Source organism: Anser cygnoides, chromosome 2 (genome assembly GCF_040182565.1).
Source record: "Anser cygnoides isolate HZ-2024a breed goose chromosome 2, Taihu_goose_T2T_genome, whole genome shotgun sequence".
NCBI classification, from domain to species: domain Eukaryota; kingdom Metazoa; phylum Chordata; class Aves; order Anseriformes; family Anatidae; genus Anser; species Anser cygnoides.
This window is the reverse complement of record NC_089874.1, coordinates 46,771,161-46,785,090: the sequence shown is the minus strand read 5'-3', so window position 1 is coordinate 46,785,090 and position 13,930 is coordinate 46,771,161. Positions and strand designations below refer to the sequence as shown.

Sequence of the window (13,930 nt, the reverse complement as noted above, 5' to 3'; positions counted from 1 at the left end):
TAAACCTAATCAGGTGCTAAACAAAGCAGAGAATCCCATTTCTCACTGAAGCAAAACTGGAATTACTTAGTTGAAGGAACCAATTGAAAATCCTTGGCTTTTGTCTCTTGACGTCAGTACAGTAAGAAGCCAAGCACCCCTCCCAGCTATTTCAAATGCAGACAGAAAGGGAGTCTGGGTCCTAGCAACAGGTTGGGGCCCATGATTCACGGGTAGAGAGAAGCCTTATTTTATTTTAGTACTGAAAGAGATGGAAATAAGGGAAGGGGGAGTAATAAACAGCAGTGGAAGAAGCCTGGTATCTCATAGATAATTCCACCCGGGAGCCCGTATGGTATTAAGCTCCAACCAACATTTAGGACTATGTCCCCTAGATTTAAAAAAAAAAAGCCCACCACAAGAGGGTTTACCTTTGTCAGCCAGATGTGGGAGTGGGAACGAAGTGTCAGCAGGGGCCGTACCTGGTGTTCAGTACCTGCCAGTCCTGGAGGTGCTGCCTTCCCCGTGGAAACGTGCTGGCTGCTAGCATGTTAGATGATGAGCAAAGGGAAGCGTTGGAGGAGTCTCAGCAAATGGTATCTGTCGCTGATGGCGATGCTGTCAAAGAAAGCAGCTATACAGACAAGATGGCAGCTCCCATGTATAGTAGCACATGCTGTTGTTTCTTCACTTTGTGAGAGAAGAAGAATCCAGGTGGATTTCCAGATCTTTGACAGCTCATAGGCCATGACACCACTGGTTGATTGCTCCAGGTGTAGCTGGAGAGTACGGTTATTTCCCTAAGCAGTTATTAGGCTTGCCAGATTGCAATTATTCGTCCCGCTTATCACTACTTCTTGCTGCTTGCTTCCAAACTGGAAATGATGCCCTTGAGGTCAGTACTCTGAACTCTTACACCCACTCCATTAATCACCCTGAAACCGTTTTGCACTACCTCAGTCTCCAGAGATCAATAATATAAAGCATCTTTATGGAGGCCTTATACCCAAGAAAATATGCCTGAGAAGTGTCGTTTCCTCTTTCCTGGCTTTTCTCTAGCATCACTGGTATCATCTCTAGACTCTGTTTATTTTTAGGGTATTCCCTCCAAGAAGGTGTACTCAATGCAGTTCTGCTTCAGAGAATTGCACCTCTTTCACCCAACCCTCAGACCCATCCTCTGAAAAACTAAATTGCCCTAAATATTTCTTACCAGCTCACACGCAAACCTGTCCTGAAATGACATTAAATCATTTTTAGTGTATTTTAAAAGGCTTGCACTCCTTGAACAGCTTCAATTTTTTTGAGCTTGATGCATTCAGCCACCTTACACCCCAAGATGATTCATGTTCATTTCCTGGGGCAGAAAGAACCATTTGCCTGGTTTGACAGCATTTGCTACCATGCAGAAAACAAGAGCTCTCCTTGAGAATGCCAACCAAAATCAAAACCAAGGAAATCAAACCAAGGAATCTCAAGAACTTTTTGGCTGGATTAAAAAAAACTAAAAAATAAAAATAAAAAAAAGATGACTGTGCTTTTCCCAAAATCATGTATGTGGGAAACATCCAAATTGCAGCTGTCCTGACATCTGACTAAAAAATGAAAGAGGAGCAGTTGTTGCGGATTATGGTTTACGTATTAGCATTCATTTTATGACATTGAAAGAATGGCTATTATCCACAAGAGAAAAACATTAAGGAGTACTTTATGAACAGCTAAAGAAGGTTGGGTAATATGCTGTCTCATAAGGAAGGCAGCATGCAGCACTGCTGGCTCCATCTATTAATGACCAACTGCTGCGCTCAGGTCATGGCTGCAGCACAGGTTTGTTGGTTGGCTGTCACGGTCAATACCAGCAAAGCTGAGCTGCCTACATTACATTCCTGTAGGAAATGATCTTCAGTTTGCAAGCAAAGCACAGAAAACGAAACAAAACAAACAAGCAAAAGCAATCAATGAGAGAGAGTTCATTCCTGCAGATCAGCTGCTTATGGAGAAAATTTCTTCTTAAATATTCCCTTCAGGCATAACGTGGCAACTAACAGCTGGAGTGGAAAAAATGGATGATGCCTATTTGAGCAGTATAATAAACTTCCAAGAATAAAAGCTAGTAAAAGCAATATTAGAATTTACAGTATGGGGAAATAAGTGAAGTTTTAGAAATGTCAGACATGATCAGGAGAGGTTCAGATGTCATCTCCATCTTCAAAATACCAAGCCAATCTCAACAAAAAGAGAATCGCTGTTGGACAATGCTCCAGGTCTACTTTGACAGGCAGACGTTTATCTAGAGCTCCAAACAAGACCTTTCCCTTAACCATTAGCTATACAAATGACAGCAATCACGCTAATCTCATACTCACTAAACCGGCAATCAGCAAGATAGGTAATCAAAATCAGTGTTTCGATTCTGCACTGCACAGCTCCCTATGAGATTTGCCTTACTCCTTTGAAGAGACAACGTCTGTAACTGCGCTAGCCTATGGCCTACTCATTTATTGAGACTGAAATGGAGAGCGTACGTGCTTGCTGAAATGGTTTCTAACCAATTACTGCAGGCATATCAGAGATTTAATAGTCAAGCTAAGTCAACTGCCAAGGATTCACCAGAAAAAAGCAGCAGCCTTTCTCTACCCTTTGCTTGCCGTTTTAGAAATAATAACAGATCTTGTTAAAATTAGTTTCATTACAAAGCAAAACACAGTATTCACCCAGACAAGCCATCGTGTTCGTGTCAACTTAATTGCTGTGAGGAAACATAAGCCAGGAAGCTCTTTGGTACATCCCTATTAAGAACATAACATTTTTGTGACTATACAAAGAACGAAATAATCTCTCCTGAATTTAACTGACCTTGTGTGTGGAGCACGTCATCCCACAAAGCCCTGCTGTCATACTACAGCAACAGTATCGCACTACAGACACTGGACTTTATTCCAAACTTTTTTAAGCAGTGGGGAGAAATAGACAACAGACTACAAATGTACAGCAGATTTGACTGTGGAATCACTAAAAGAGCCATTTTAACAACTTTGCCTATTCAAGAAAGAGTGAGGAAAAACGATCCATTTCAGCTCAAGCAGCTCCCAAGACAAGTACAGTTATATGTCAGTTTCTCTGACACAGGCACCTCTTCCCAGCCCTGCCACTGAAACTTTTTTACAGCTGTTTGATGGGGTGTGGCTCTGGGCATGAATCTGTTATTTACATCTCTGCATTTCCAGCAAGATCCTTTACTGATCTGGGAGTACTTTTTATATATTTAAAAGATATATTAAAAAATCCTATTAAAAAACAAACACAAAACCAACAGCAACAGTAACAGAAAAACTCCTTAATGTTTGAAAACATAATGGTTTTATTTGGAGAAATATACAACATACATATGAACAGAGAAAGATGAACAAGTAAAACACGCTATTAGAGGCTGCCAGATAATTCAAGGCAGAGGATTACAAATAGAAGACTTTGAGAGAAGTAAACTGTTTTCTGGTGAGGTTACAAATAAGGAGGTGAAAATATCTAAAGTAACGTATTTCCTGAGAAGGCTGCTCCATTAGCAACTTCCTCGTGCTTTTTCAGATTGTCATCTTAACATTGAGAATATTGGAACAATCAGAACCGGTATTCCAATGTTCACATTTGTTTCAAATAATTTAAAGGGGAAGATCATAGCTCCAGTAAGTGGTTTTATCTGAAAGGGTCTAGTGCTTCCCCTGTAAAGCATATTTACCTCACCCAATGAGTACCGTCTAGCAAAATGTTACTGGTCACGTTTTGTTAAGGGATCAGCTATTCAGTGTGAAATAATGCTATGGAATCAGTATGTTTCTTTCTTTTTTTCCTACTTTTTACTGTTACTGATGCAATTTTCACATATAATGCCTCTTTGTGGCTACGTGAACTATACAAACATAAGTCAAGTTTTCACCTCAGAGACAATATAAAAACCTGCTGCTTATTTTTATTTTTCTTTTCTTAACAAAAATAAACTCCTTTCTTTGTAAAGAATTGTCTCAGTTCTTCAATAAGTTGCTGTTTGCTATTTCTCAAGGAATGTCAATGGTTAATTAAAAACATGACTACATAAGCTAATAGCTATAAATTGCAAATCTATAAGGAAGTAAGGTAGAAGTTTCAGCATCCTTTTTAGCATTAATAGGAAATTATTTCAAGCACTAGAAACATAGAATAAACCATTCAAAACAAAAATTGTTAAAAAATAACGTCAGTCTACATCTTCCTTCTATGGCAGCTTTTGATAGATCAGATGGTTTTAGTATCTCAGTCCTCTGGCTCGTATCTGAGGATGAAAAAATAAATAACAGAATAGAAAACAGTCAAGAGACATTTTATCTCTAAAGAAAATACAAAACCCAAGTAATGAATTACTGCCATTACCAACGCATTCTTGTCAAGGTGCACCACATAACTTCGGGCACAGACAAATGTATATACTTTCCAGATTACTTGCTCCTTTTAAAATTGGCCAGTTTACCAAACAGCAGAATGAGAGAATGAATTGGAATGTACCCACAAATCCCCAGATACAGGCAGAAGTTTAAACAGAATTTTAAATTTCCTCCTCTGACCTCCTACAGGCATCAACATTGTCAAAGCTCGGTTGCCATTTGCAGAATGACCCTATTCAAGTCTTCTAACCGATATAAGGGACAGGGTGTATCCTTATTTATCCAATATGAGCCTAACCATCCTTACATACTATGCACTTCTCATTCTCATCAGGAAGTGTGGAAGAAAAAAGGTAAAGCTGGTACATCTCCCTTCTGTATCTCTTTGTCTAGGTTCTGGGGGCTTTCCTACTGCACTCACTAATATTTTGTATCCCCTCCACACTACGTTACTTGATGGGCAATAGCTGAGGTTGCATGCACAATTCAGTCCCATTCACCTTGTATCCATTAAAAGGACTGTCTTGTCAAAAATCATAGAATAGTCTACTAGAAATTCTTAAGGGAAAATTTGCAGTCTGCTTCAGAGATAGAATCACAGAATCACAGAATTGCAGGGGCTGGAAGGGACCTCGAAAGATCATCGGGTCCAACCCCCCTGCCAAAGCAGGTTCCTTAGAGCAGGCTGCCCAGGTAGGCGTCCAGATGGGCCTTGAACATCTCCAGAGAAGGAGACTCCACAACCTCCCTGGGCAGCCTGTTCCAGTGCTCCGTCACCAAACAACAACAACAAAATAGAACAACAACAACAAAAAAATAGGAGCAGAATACGGATCCTGTTTGGACAGACAACAGCACCACTTACTTGGAAAGCCTTCGACGTAGATCCTTTATCTGTTCATTCTTCTTAGTAAGAATTTCTTTCATGTTGCGGTAAGCAGCTGTTTGCTGAAATTTCTTCTCTAGTTCCTATGTGATAATAACACCAACATATTATTTGCATATTATGAAAACCATGCTAATACACTTTTTAAAATATGACCTTCTTTTCCCCCTCAAGTTTCAGGATAGCAGTTCTATTCCTTATTCAAATTTAGATCAAATCAGCTAGTAGATTCAGATGATATTACTGGGACAGAAAGAGGGAAATACAAGCTTCATTTTCTATGGAAAGCAGGCTAAAATCTTCGGAAGACTGGGAACACCGTCTTCATTCAAAAATGAATATGCAGGCAAAGAGGCAATTTTAAAATATTAATTTCATTGCAACCACACAGTTAGTTGTGGCTTTGCTATTCTACACATAACATGTTTTCCAAAGAAATAACAAAAATACACTAGCACCAATGTGACCCAATAAACTCTGTGTCCTGTAGCATGTGCTTTTTAATTCACTAATCAGGTAAAAAGTGAGTAAGGAGCTCATCTTTACATTACAACGAAATGCCAACCTTCTCAGCTGTGGATAGCTGATCCTGAAGCTTAAGCAAGTCATGCTTTGTCGTCACCAAGTTCTCTTCCAGGGATTTTTGGTTTGCAGTAGAATCATTCAAAGTCTTCTCTAACTGGCATTTCAAAGCTGCCACTCTGTTCTCGAGTTCGCTGATATCCTTGTTTACATTTGTCTTCAAAAGAAGAAATATTTAAAATATGTTAAATGCAAGAGAAATATTTAAAATGTCAAAAGCAAAATTCCACATAAAATAGGTACATCTTATGTTTTATGAATGATGTTCACATTTTTCCTGTAAAGCCTAAACTAAAAGTGCTTTAATTAACAAAGTTATTTAATAGTGAGATAACTAATGAAGTTAGTTTAAGCACTAGATGATTTCTAACTTAAAAAAAACCTGCTAATAAATGCATTTTAAAGATAGCTGAAATAGCTCCTCTTCCCCGCTGAGATGTCATGATCTTGTTTTACTTCTCTAGGCATTAAGCAAAACCACATGATGAAGCATATCACAAGAAGGTCTTCCACATAGAGAAACAGAAAGTTACAGCGTAAGATTAAAACATCACCTATGCTATAGTGTGTTTTTAAAGTGGGTAACATATCACAGCCATTTTAAAAGCCATTAGAGTAATGCTTTGTAGGAATGGATGAAAATGTTAAGGATCATATTATCAACCACGTACCAATAGTGCACTGTTCTCAGATGAAATACAAGAGCCTCCACAGTTGCTAGTGAAGCAACTTTATGTTTTCCTTGCGAGACGAAACAACCCAAACCCTCTGGCAATCAGTCCTGGGTCACAAAACATTATATTCATGTAACTATTCTATGGATTTCCATTAAAAAAAAACCTATCTCAGGAATAAAAGCTGAACTTCAAACTCTCAAAAGTCTAATGACTCAGGATGAGGCTGAACCACTGGCACCTTAAAAAGCACAAAACTTGAGAACAAAGGAAGCTCTGCTCCTTTGTCTATGTGGAGTATATTAGTATGTATAGCATAGATCCCTATCTATTCTGAACTGTAACACTGAAAAAATTGCACAAAAATTCTAAATCCTCATGCTAGACTGATCCAACAGAACAGTTGCTCCCCAAGTGTGGTCCACACTTGGTCTGTGGCATCATATTAATCTATTAAAAAAAGAAAATGAAATAGACAAAGTCTGCTGAGCTAACAGCTGGTCCTTAAAAAATGTGGTTTGGCACTCGTGACATGTTTGTCTAAAGAGTTTGAGAACTACTGCTTAATGTGCAACTGGGTTCATATGATTTTATTGACACCCATCTTACAAAAATATGAAGAGAAACCAGATAAAATCTGGCATTTTCTCAAAACAGCTAATGCATTCACTAACTAACTACAGTTGTATATATCTATACTGTATCTGCTAGCTAGTTTCAACCACATATACATGCCCAGAAACAGACAAAGAGCTGGAGAAGAAGGTGACAGGTTAGAGAGAGCAAGTTAGAACATGAAAGCTGTAGATAACTCAGTCACCACCCTGACATTCAGGCCAATTCATATTTAACCAGAAAAGTAGGATGAGATTTGCTTCCAATCTTTTAAAACTACAAGCACGATTATCCAGGATTTAATAAAACCCTCTAATATTAAACCTTTAATAATTTAAGGCTTAACAAAACAGATAAAATATTTGCCTGAATGACAAATCAAATTCCCTATTAAATAGTATTATTGAATACAGGTTTTGGAAGTTACTAGATACAACTAAAACATACTAAGAAAGCCAAGTACATACTATAAACCAATTAGAAAGCAAAATAAAAAGAAAGCAGGATTAAAATATGAAAATTAAAGTGGAAACGTTTATGATACTGAACTTAGCTTCAAGTCTGTAAATATGGCAGGAATTAAAAAAAAAGTTTCTCAGAACAATGGCATTACAGTGTCTGGCTTGTCTATATCCAGTTAAGTGTGACAAATGTTTGAAATAATTAGTGTTTTCTTTTGCCACACAAACAAACAAGCAAACAACCAGATTAAATAGGAAGAAAAACAAAAATAAATCTGTATCTGTTAATGCAAACATTGCTCTTAAGAATATGAACTCTGGAATACTATTCCCTGACAGTATCTGGAATAATACTTCTGATAGTAACTTATCATGGTCTATGTGACATGAAATATGTGTCATAAAATAAGCTAACATACTGGATTATCTGCTAATTGACAGACCAGCAGGAACAATACAATGTCAGCAGGAACGTGACAACACTAACCTGAAGTTTTGAATCTGCCATAAAAGAAACAGCATACAGACCTACTTTTCAGATGTACAGGCAACAGTTATGTTTGTTTAACACAGGGAGCGGGGTGGAAATTACAGACTTTTAGGTTGGAAAAAGACGTCTAAGATCTAGTCCAAACTTTAACCCAGCACTGCCAAATCCACCATTAAACCATGTTCCAAAGGTCTACTTCTACATGTTTTTTGGGTACCTCCTGGGATGGTGACTCAACTACTTCCCTGGACAGCCTGTTCCAATACTTCACAACCTTTTCAGTGAAGAAATTTTTCCTAATATCCAACCTAAGCCTCCCCGGCCACAACTTAAGGCCATTTCCTCTTGTCTTATCACTTGGTGCTAGGGAGAAGTGCCCGAACTCCACCTCACTATAGTCTCCTTTAAGGTAATTGCAGAGCACAGTAAGGTCTCTCCAAGCCCCCTCTTCTCCAAGCTAAACAACCCCAGCACATTCAGCCACTCCTCCTAGACTTGTTCTCTAGACCCCTCACCAGCTTTATTGCACTTCTTTGGACATGCTCCAGTTCCTCAGTGTCCTTCTTGTAGTGAGAGGCCCAAATCTTAGTTATATTTACCTTTTGATCTCCCTGGATCATCTGTAAATCCTTCAGTGACTTCTCCAGTTTGGACTTTTCATCTAATGCAGCTGTAGCCTGTGATACATTGAAAAATAAATATATTTTAATTGAAAACTTTGAAAAATTAAAAATAATACCCATGGAACTCTTATTTTGATTTCTTTAATATGTAAACAGCATTAAGTACCCAGGCTTACAGAAAATTTACCTGTGTTTCTATTGTCCTCAGTCTGGTCTTCAGCTTTTCATTTTCTTCTTGGAGACAAGCAACTGTCTTTGAGCACATAAAAAAGAAAGTTTGTGAACAGTCTTGTGCTATTTTGAATTTTCCAAATATTTCCTAGGCTATTTTCTTACTTGAAAGCAAGCAGGCTTGTAAATGCTCATAAAAATGGCCTTGCTGATAAGGACTCCTGATTTCTTCTTAAAGCCTATCTTGCAAATTATTGGGTTTTCTGCCTCAGTCAGCAAGAAATTTAAGTCTCCAGTTCTACTGTAATCTACAGGACCTCTCATTTAAATTTAACACGTGTTTTACTGAATTGGGATTAGCCAGTTCAGCATCTTTTGAGTATCAAGATCCTCAATAAACCAAATTGCATGTTTAGAGATGAAAATCTCATTGCTGCTTATTGCTTGTATTTTCAATCAACAGGCAGATAAGAATTTATTTATGGTTCCTGTTTTAGAGAGACAAATACCAGGTTACCTCAGATTATATTCTGTGTCACATGGAATCACAGAATCATAGAATCATTAAGGTTGGAAAAGACCTCCAAGATCATCTGGTCCAACCATCCCCCTACCACCAATATTACCCACTAAACCACGCCCCTAAGCGTGGTGTTATATAAAATAAGTGTATTTTATCAGTCATAATAAATTCACTGTATTTTTGGAAAAAAAAAAATCATTGGATGTATGTGCTCTACAAAAACCTGTTGTGTGACAAATTTTTAATTTATTTTTGAAGAAAAACTACACTGAGCCATAACATACATTTAGGATGAATGTTTTAATTATTTTACAAGGAAACAACAACTTGATTCAGACATTGTACTTGACAGATCATTTGGTAATGCAGGTTAGAAGACAGAAAGAAAACACAACTCCTCACAAAATTTCTGGATTCCCCATATATTAAAAGTGTATTGTAAGAAACGTGGCATTTTAAAAAGAGCTTGATTGTACTAAATGAGTTCAATACACAGTAAAAACAATTGAAAACATTAATATAAGAATGTTTCTTATTATTCTGAAATTCTTTAACAAGTGGGAAACTAGACATTTACAAAATTATTAAATTCCAAATTCTTTAATTGTCTATTCTTTTAGGAGGAATTTAAGCTACTACTAACAACAAAAAAGACTGCATGTAACAGGATTGACTTCCAGCGGCAAAGAACATGTCCGATAACCTAACAGCCAGATAAAAATGTTAATTTATTTCCTTGTTGAAAAGCCAGCCTCATAAAACAAATTATATACTGGTTTCTACTAATTAAACTCATTAATGGAAAAATAAATAATTACAAACCCCAAAATGTCTTTGCAAAAGGAAGTTCAATATTGCAATACATGTGAAAGGCTGTAATTACACAAGAAATAGATGATGCTTTACGAAATTAATTTATTAGCATTTTGCTTTACATTCTGTGGTATGTTACATTGACATTGAAATAGTGACAGGGACATTACAGACATACTACTGCAGAGTATGTCCAGAGTATTTCCAGTTCAGTTGAATAAGCAGAACAGTCATCAACTACAACTGCATCAAGGGACAAATCCTTACCTTGTTTAGCAGCTCTGACCCACCTTCATTTATTGGAGCCAGTTTTGGTTTAATGAGATCTGCACTGGGCTAAAGAAATAATAAATGTTAAAAAATTACATTATACAGAATTCTAGGAGGAAGAAAAGTATTCATTTAGTCTGTAAAATAACAATTAATAGTCAATTCAAACAAATGATTGTCTAGTTAATTCTTTACTGATACCTTGGCTCCTAAATTACATACGCCACTTCCAGCTAAAGTTAAACAAAAATACTACATATAGCCAGAAAAGGATTGTGAACTTGAGTTTATAGAAGACTACCCATGCTGCACTAACCAAAAGACAAAAAAATTAAGAAAAAAAAACAAAATATTTAAATGTTTGTAAGAGTCAAAAATATATACAGAGGTCAAAATAATTTTCTTACTTTAAGTGTTCAAATATAATACATTTTAACTAAATATGTATTTATGCTACAAAACAAATAAGATGCAGTGCTAACCATACAAGGTAAGTCAGAGTCACACCCAAGATGCAGCACTAAAATATTTCAAACATCTGTCATGACACCACATGGCATTTAATTATGATAGTTTAAAATAAAACTCTACCTTCTTGTTTGAAGAAGTAAATTCTGACTTTTCAAATTCAGCAACCTGTTCCAACAGTTCTCTTGAAAAAAAAAAAAAAAAAAAAGGAGGCATTTATTTACTAAATGAACTATGCTATGAAACACATTTGGCCAGGCTGATGCTCATTATTGCTTCTAAGATTCCCCTTAGAAGTACAGGATGAAGTCCCAAGCAAATGCAATAAATGCTACAGATAACGTCATGCAATGGTAGGGAAGATGCATTAGAACTGCAAGATTTGGCATCCTTGATTTAAATATGATCTACTTAGACAATACATGCTTTTTAGTCAAATCCTACTAGCTGCTCCTAATCAATGAATTAATCAAGTAGGAACATTATCAATAAAAACATCTTCCTGAAAAAAATGAAAGCATCATGTATGTCACTAATTTACAGATAGAAGTCATGAAATTAACCTCTCATTGATAAAATAGGAAAAGAGTAGTTTCCATGGTTAGGAAAAGAATGCAAATAATCAACATTTGGAAGTTTTCTTATTACTAAAAGACATTTTACATAGCCCAATATACGTTACCGATTCTCCAATTCAGAGATGTCTGTCTGTAACTTAAGGTACCATTTCTCAGCCTGTGTAAAGAGCTGGCGCAGAAGTAAAACATTGGTGTAAGTGGTATTTATCAGCTCGGACTCCACTTCGCTGTGTACAACAGTCTGCAGCCCATCCAGCATGTCTATCACCTCATCAACTGTGAAGGTCTCCTCAACAAGTCTAGACAGAGAAGTCAAGGTGAGTCATATATGCTCAAGGTAACAATTTTGCGCTGTTGTGAGACCCCACTACACTAGGTATCACTTGTATATAACGCAATGTCCTCCTGAAAACATCCCCTGTCAGTAGTAATTAAACAACGACATTAGTAATTGGTTGTTGCATTTAAATTTTATCTCGATATCATTAAAAATCACAAATGCTACTTCCGCTACACTCATGCATCAAATTTACACATCAGAAGTAAGATATAAAGAAACGTCACACTGTCTATCTCTGTTAATTCCCAAGAATTCAAACAACTCAATATTAAAAAGAACTGACTTGTGACATTTGGAAAAATTGGGTCTTTCTTCCTCAGTAGGAATACACAAATGTAAACTGAGAAAAGTCACCCATAAAGCATTTTAACCTGCAGTTGTTTCCAACATATTCTGCTCTGTTCTTGCTCCCTCCATCTTATAATGTAATACAGAACCCTTTCATGGTACCTGCTGTCCTTAAGGTCCTGAAAGCAAGAATCCACTGTTTTGAGACACAGGCCACGCTTGAAACGAGCAAAGCGCATATAGCTGATGGCTTCATTCTGGTGGTGCTCATTGAGGCCTAGCTCTGCCTGCAGATACAAGGACACGGGATATAAGCATACAGATACAGATATTGAAGCCTTGATTTTGTGGCTAGAGCCGAGTCTTATCACACGAGGTCAAGACAACAATTTAACAATTTCAGCAACCCGTTCATCTTACTGTGTTACGTATTTTGTATTTTATACTCGTTTCAATATAAGCATACAGATAAATACACACTGAAATAAGTAAAAACGAACGTAAGTATTGCCAAGAGTTATCTCCCACCTAGTTTCTGTGCTTGCTTTCAAAGGACTGTTGTATTGGCTGGTATGTTAAAAAATAACTGTATTTTCATGGGTAACCCCTACATGCCTCACAAGTGCTCCCCCAAGTGACCAATATCCAGAACCCTGAAAAGTTATAAAATGTCAGAGATGATCAGAGTCGGAAAGAAAAGGTTATAAAGGATCACAATCTGAGGAGCTTTAGGGGAGAGGACGCTGTTGGATAAATTTGTCTTTGTATTGCATGTCCACGTATATAACGTAGAACAATACATCTTGTAAAGGCGCACTAAAAAAAACACACCAGAAAGTATGTTGCGTTTCTTTGTCGGTTTATACGTGAAACCTTGAGCGATCACCAGATCGCTTCCCACCAGCCTGCGGTCCCGAGGCAAACACCTCCAGGACCCGTTAGGAAGGATTACCTGCTCTGAGGTCTGCCCGAGCAGCCCTTCACGCACGTGCCTATTTTAATGCCTGAGAGAAGGCCGCTGAAAGGCAGGCACAGCCGCCGGCCGCCCGGAGGCAGGGCCGCCCAGGGGCCGCCCCGCAGCAGCCAACGGCCCCGCGCTGCGGCTGCCCCCGGCCGCACGGCCCGGGCCGGGCCCCGCTACTCACCATGGTGACGCCTTCGCCGCTGCGGGGCGGCCGTTGGGCAGGGCGGGCTGCCCGTTGCCATGGCAACGGAGCCTCGCCGGCGCCCGCGCCGCGCTCCTATTGGCGGAGGCCCGCCGACGTCACTCGCGGCGCCCGTTTCTCCTCCCTGCCGCGGCGGTGCGCAGCCGCGGGCGGACGTTTCCCCCGGCAACCGCCGCCGCCCTCCGGCGGCTTCAGGGTTTGCGCATGCGCGCTCCGTCCCGTGCCTCACGGCCAGCCCGGCGCCATCTTGGTGCGGGCTCGGGCTGCCGTTGGGCGCCCTGAAGGGGGCGCACTGCAGGCGGAGGGGGAGCGAGGGCTCCTTTTAGTTCTGTTTCTCTTGTGATATCTGTGGGGTTTCTGTTTGCTTGCTTGTTTTCTGTTTTTTTTTTTAATGTCATCGGGAAATAAAAAAGTTCTGGCTTTGGAGTTGTTGGCTTCTCTCTGTTTAAAAACAGCATCCCAGCCCACTCAATAATGAACACACGAGAGCTTAAGCATGCAAATCAAGTTGTGCCTGCCCTCTGCTGTTTCAGGTGCTATGAAGATGTGAGAAATACTACCTGGAGGGCTCAGGCATTCTGAAATTTG

General features: G+C 38.7%; 1 protein-coding gene across 2 annotated transcripts; it reads right to left on the bottom strand.

The window, feature by feature from the left end:
• Positions 1–3,320: 3,320 nt before the first annotated feature.
• On the bottom strand, positions 3,321–13,474 carry LZTFL1 (leucine zipper transcription factor like 1). Of its 2 annotated transcripts, none has more exons than XM_048053028.2 (10): positions 13,322–13,474; positions 12,339–12,463; positions 11,653–11,847; positions 11,094–11,154; positions 10,500–10,568; positions 8,913–8,978; positions 8,702–8,779; positions 5,846–6,019; positions 5,260–5,363; positions 3,321–4,285 (listed from the first exon to the last, which is right to left on the bottom strand). In XM_048053028.2, the coding sequence occupies exons 1-10, from the start codon at positions 13,322–13,324 to the stop codon at positions 4,267–4,269; spliced, it is 894 nt and encodes a 297-aa protein (XP_047908985.2). In that variant the 5' UTR covers positions 13,325–13,474; the 3' UTR covers positions 3,321–4,266. The 2 variants fall into 2 exon arrangements, with proteins under 2 accessions (XP_047908985.2, XP_013040290.2); XM_013184836.3 differs by lacking the exon at positions 13,322–13,474 and adding an exon at positions 13,129–13,306.
• Positions 13,475–13,930: the final 456 nt, after the last annotated feature.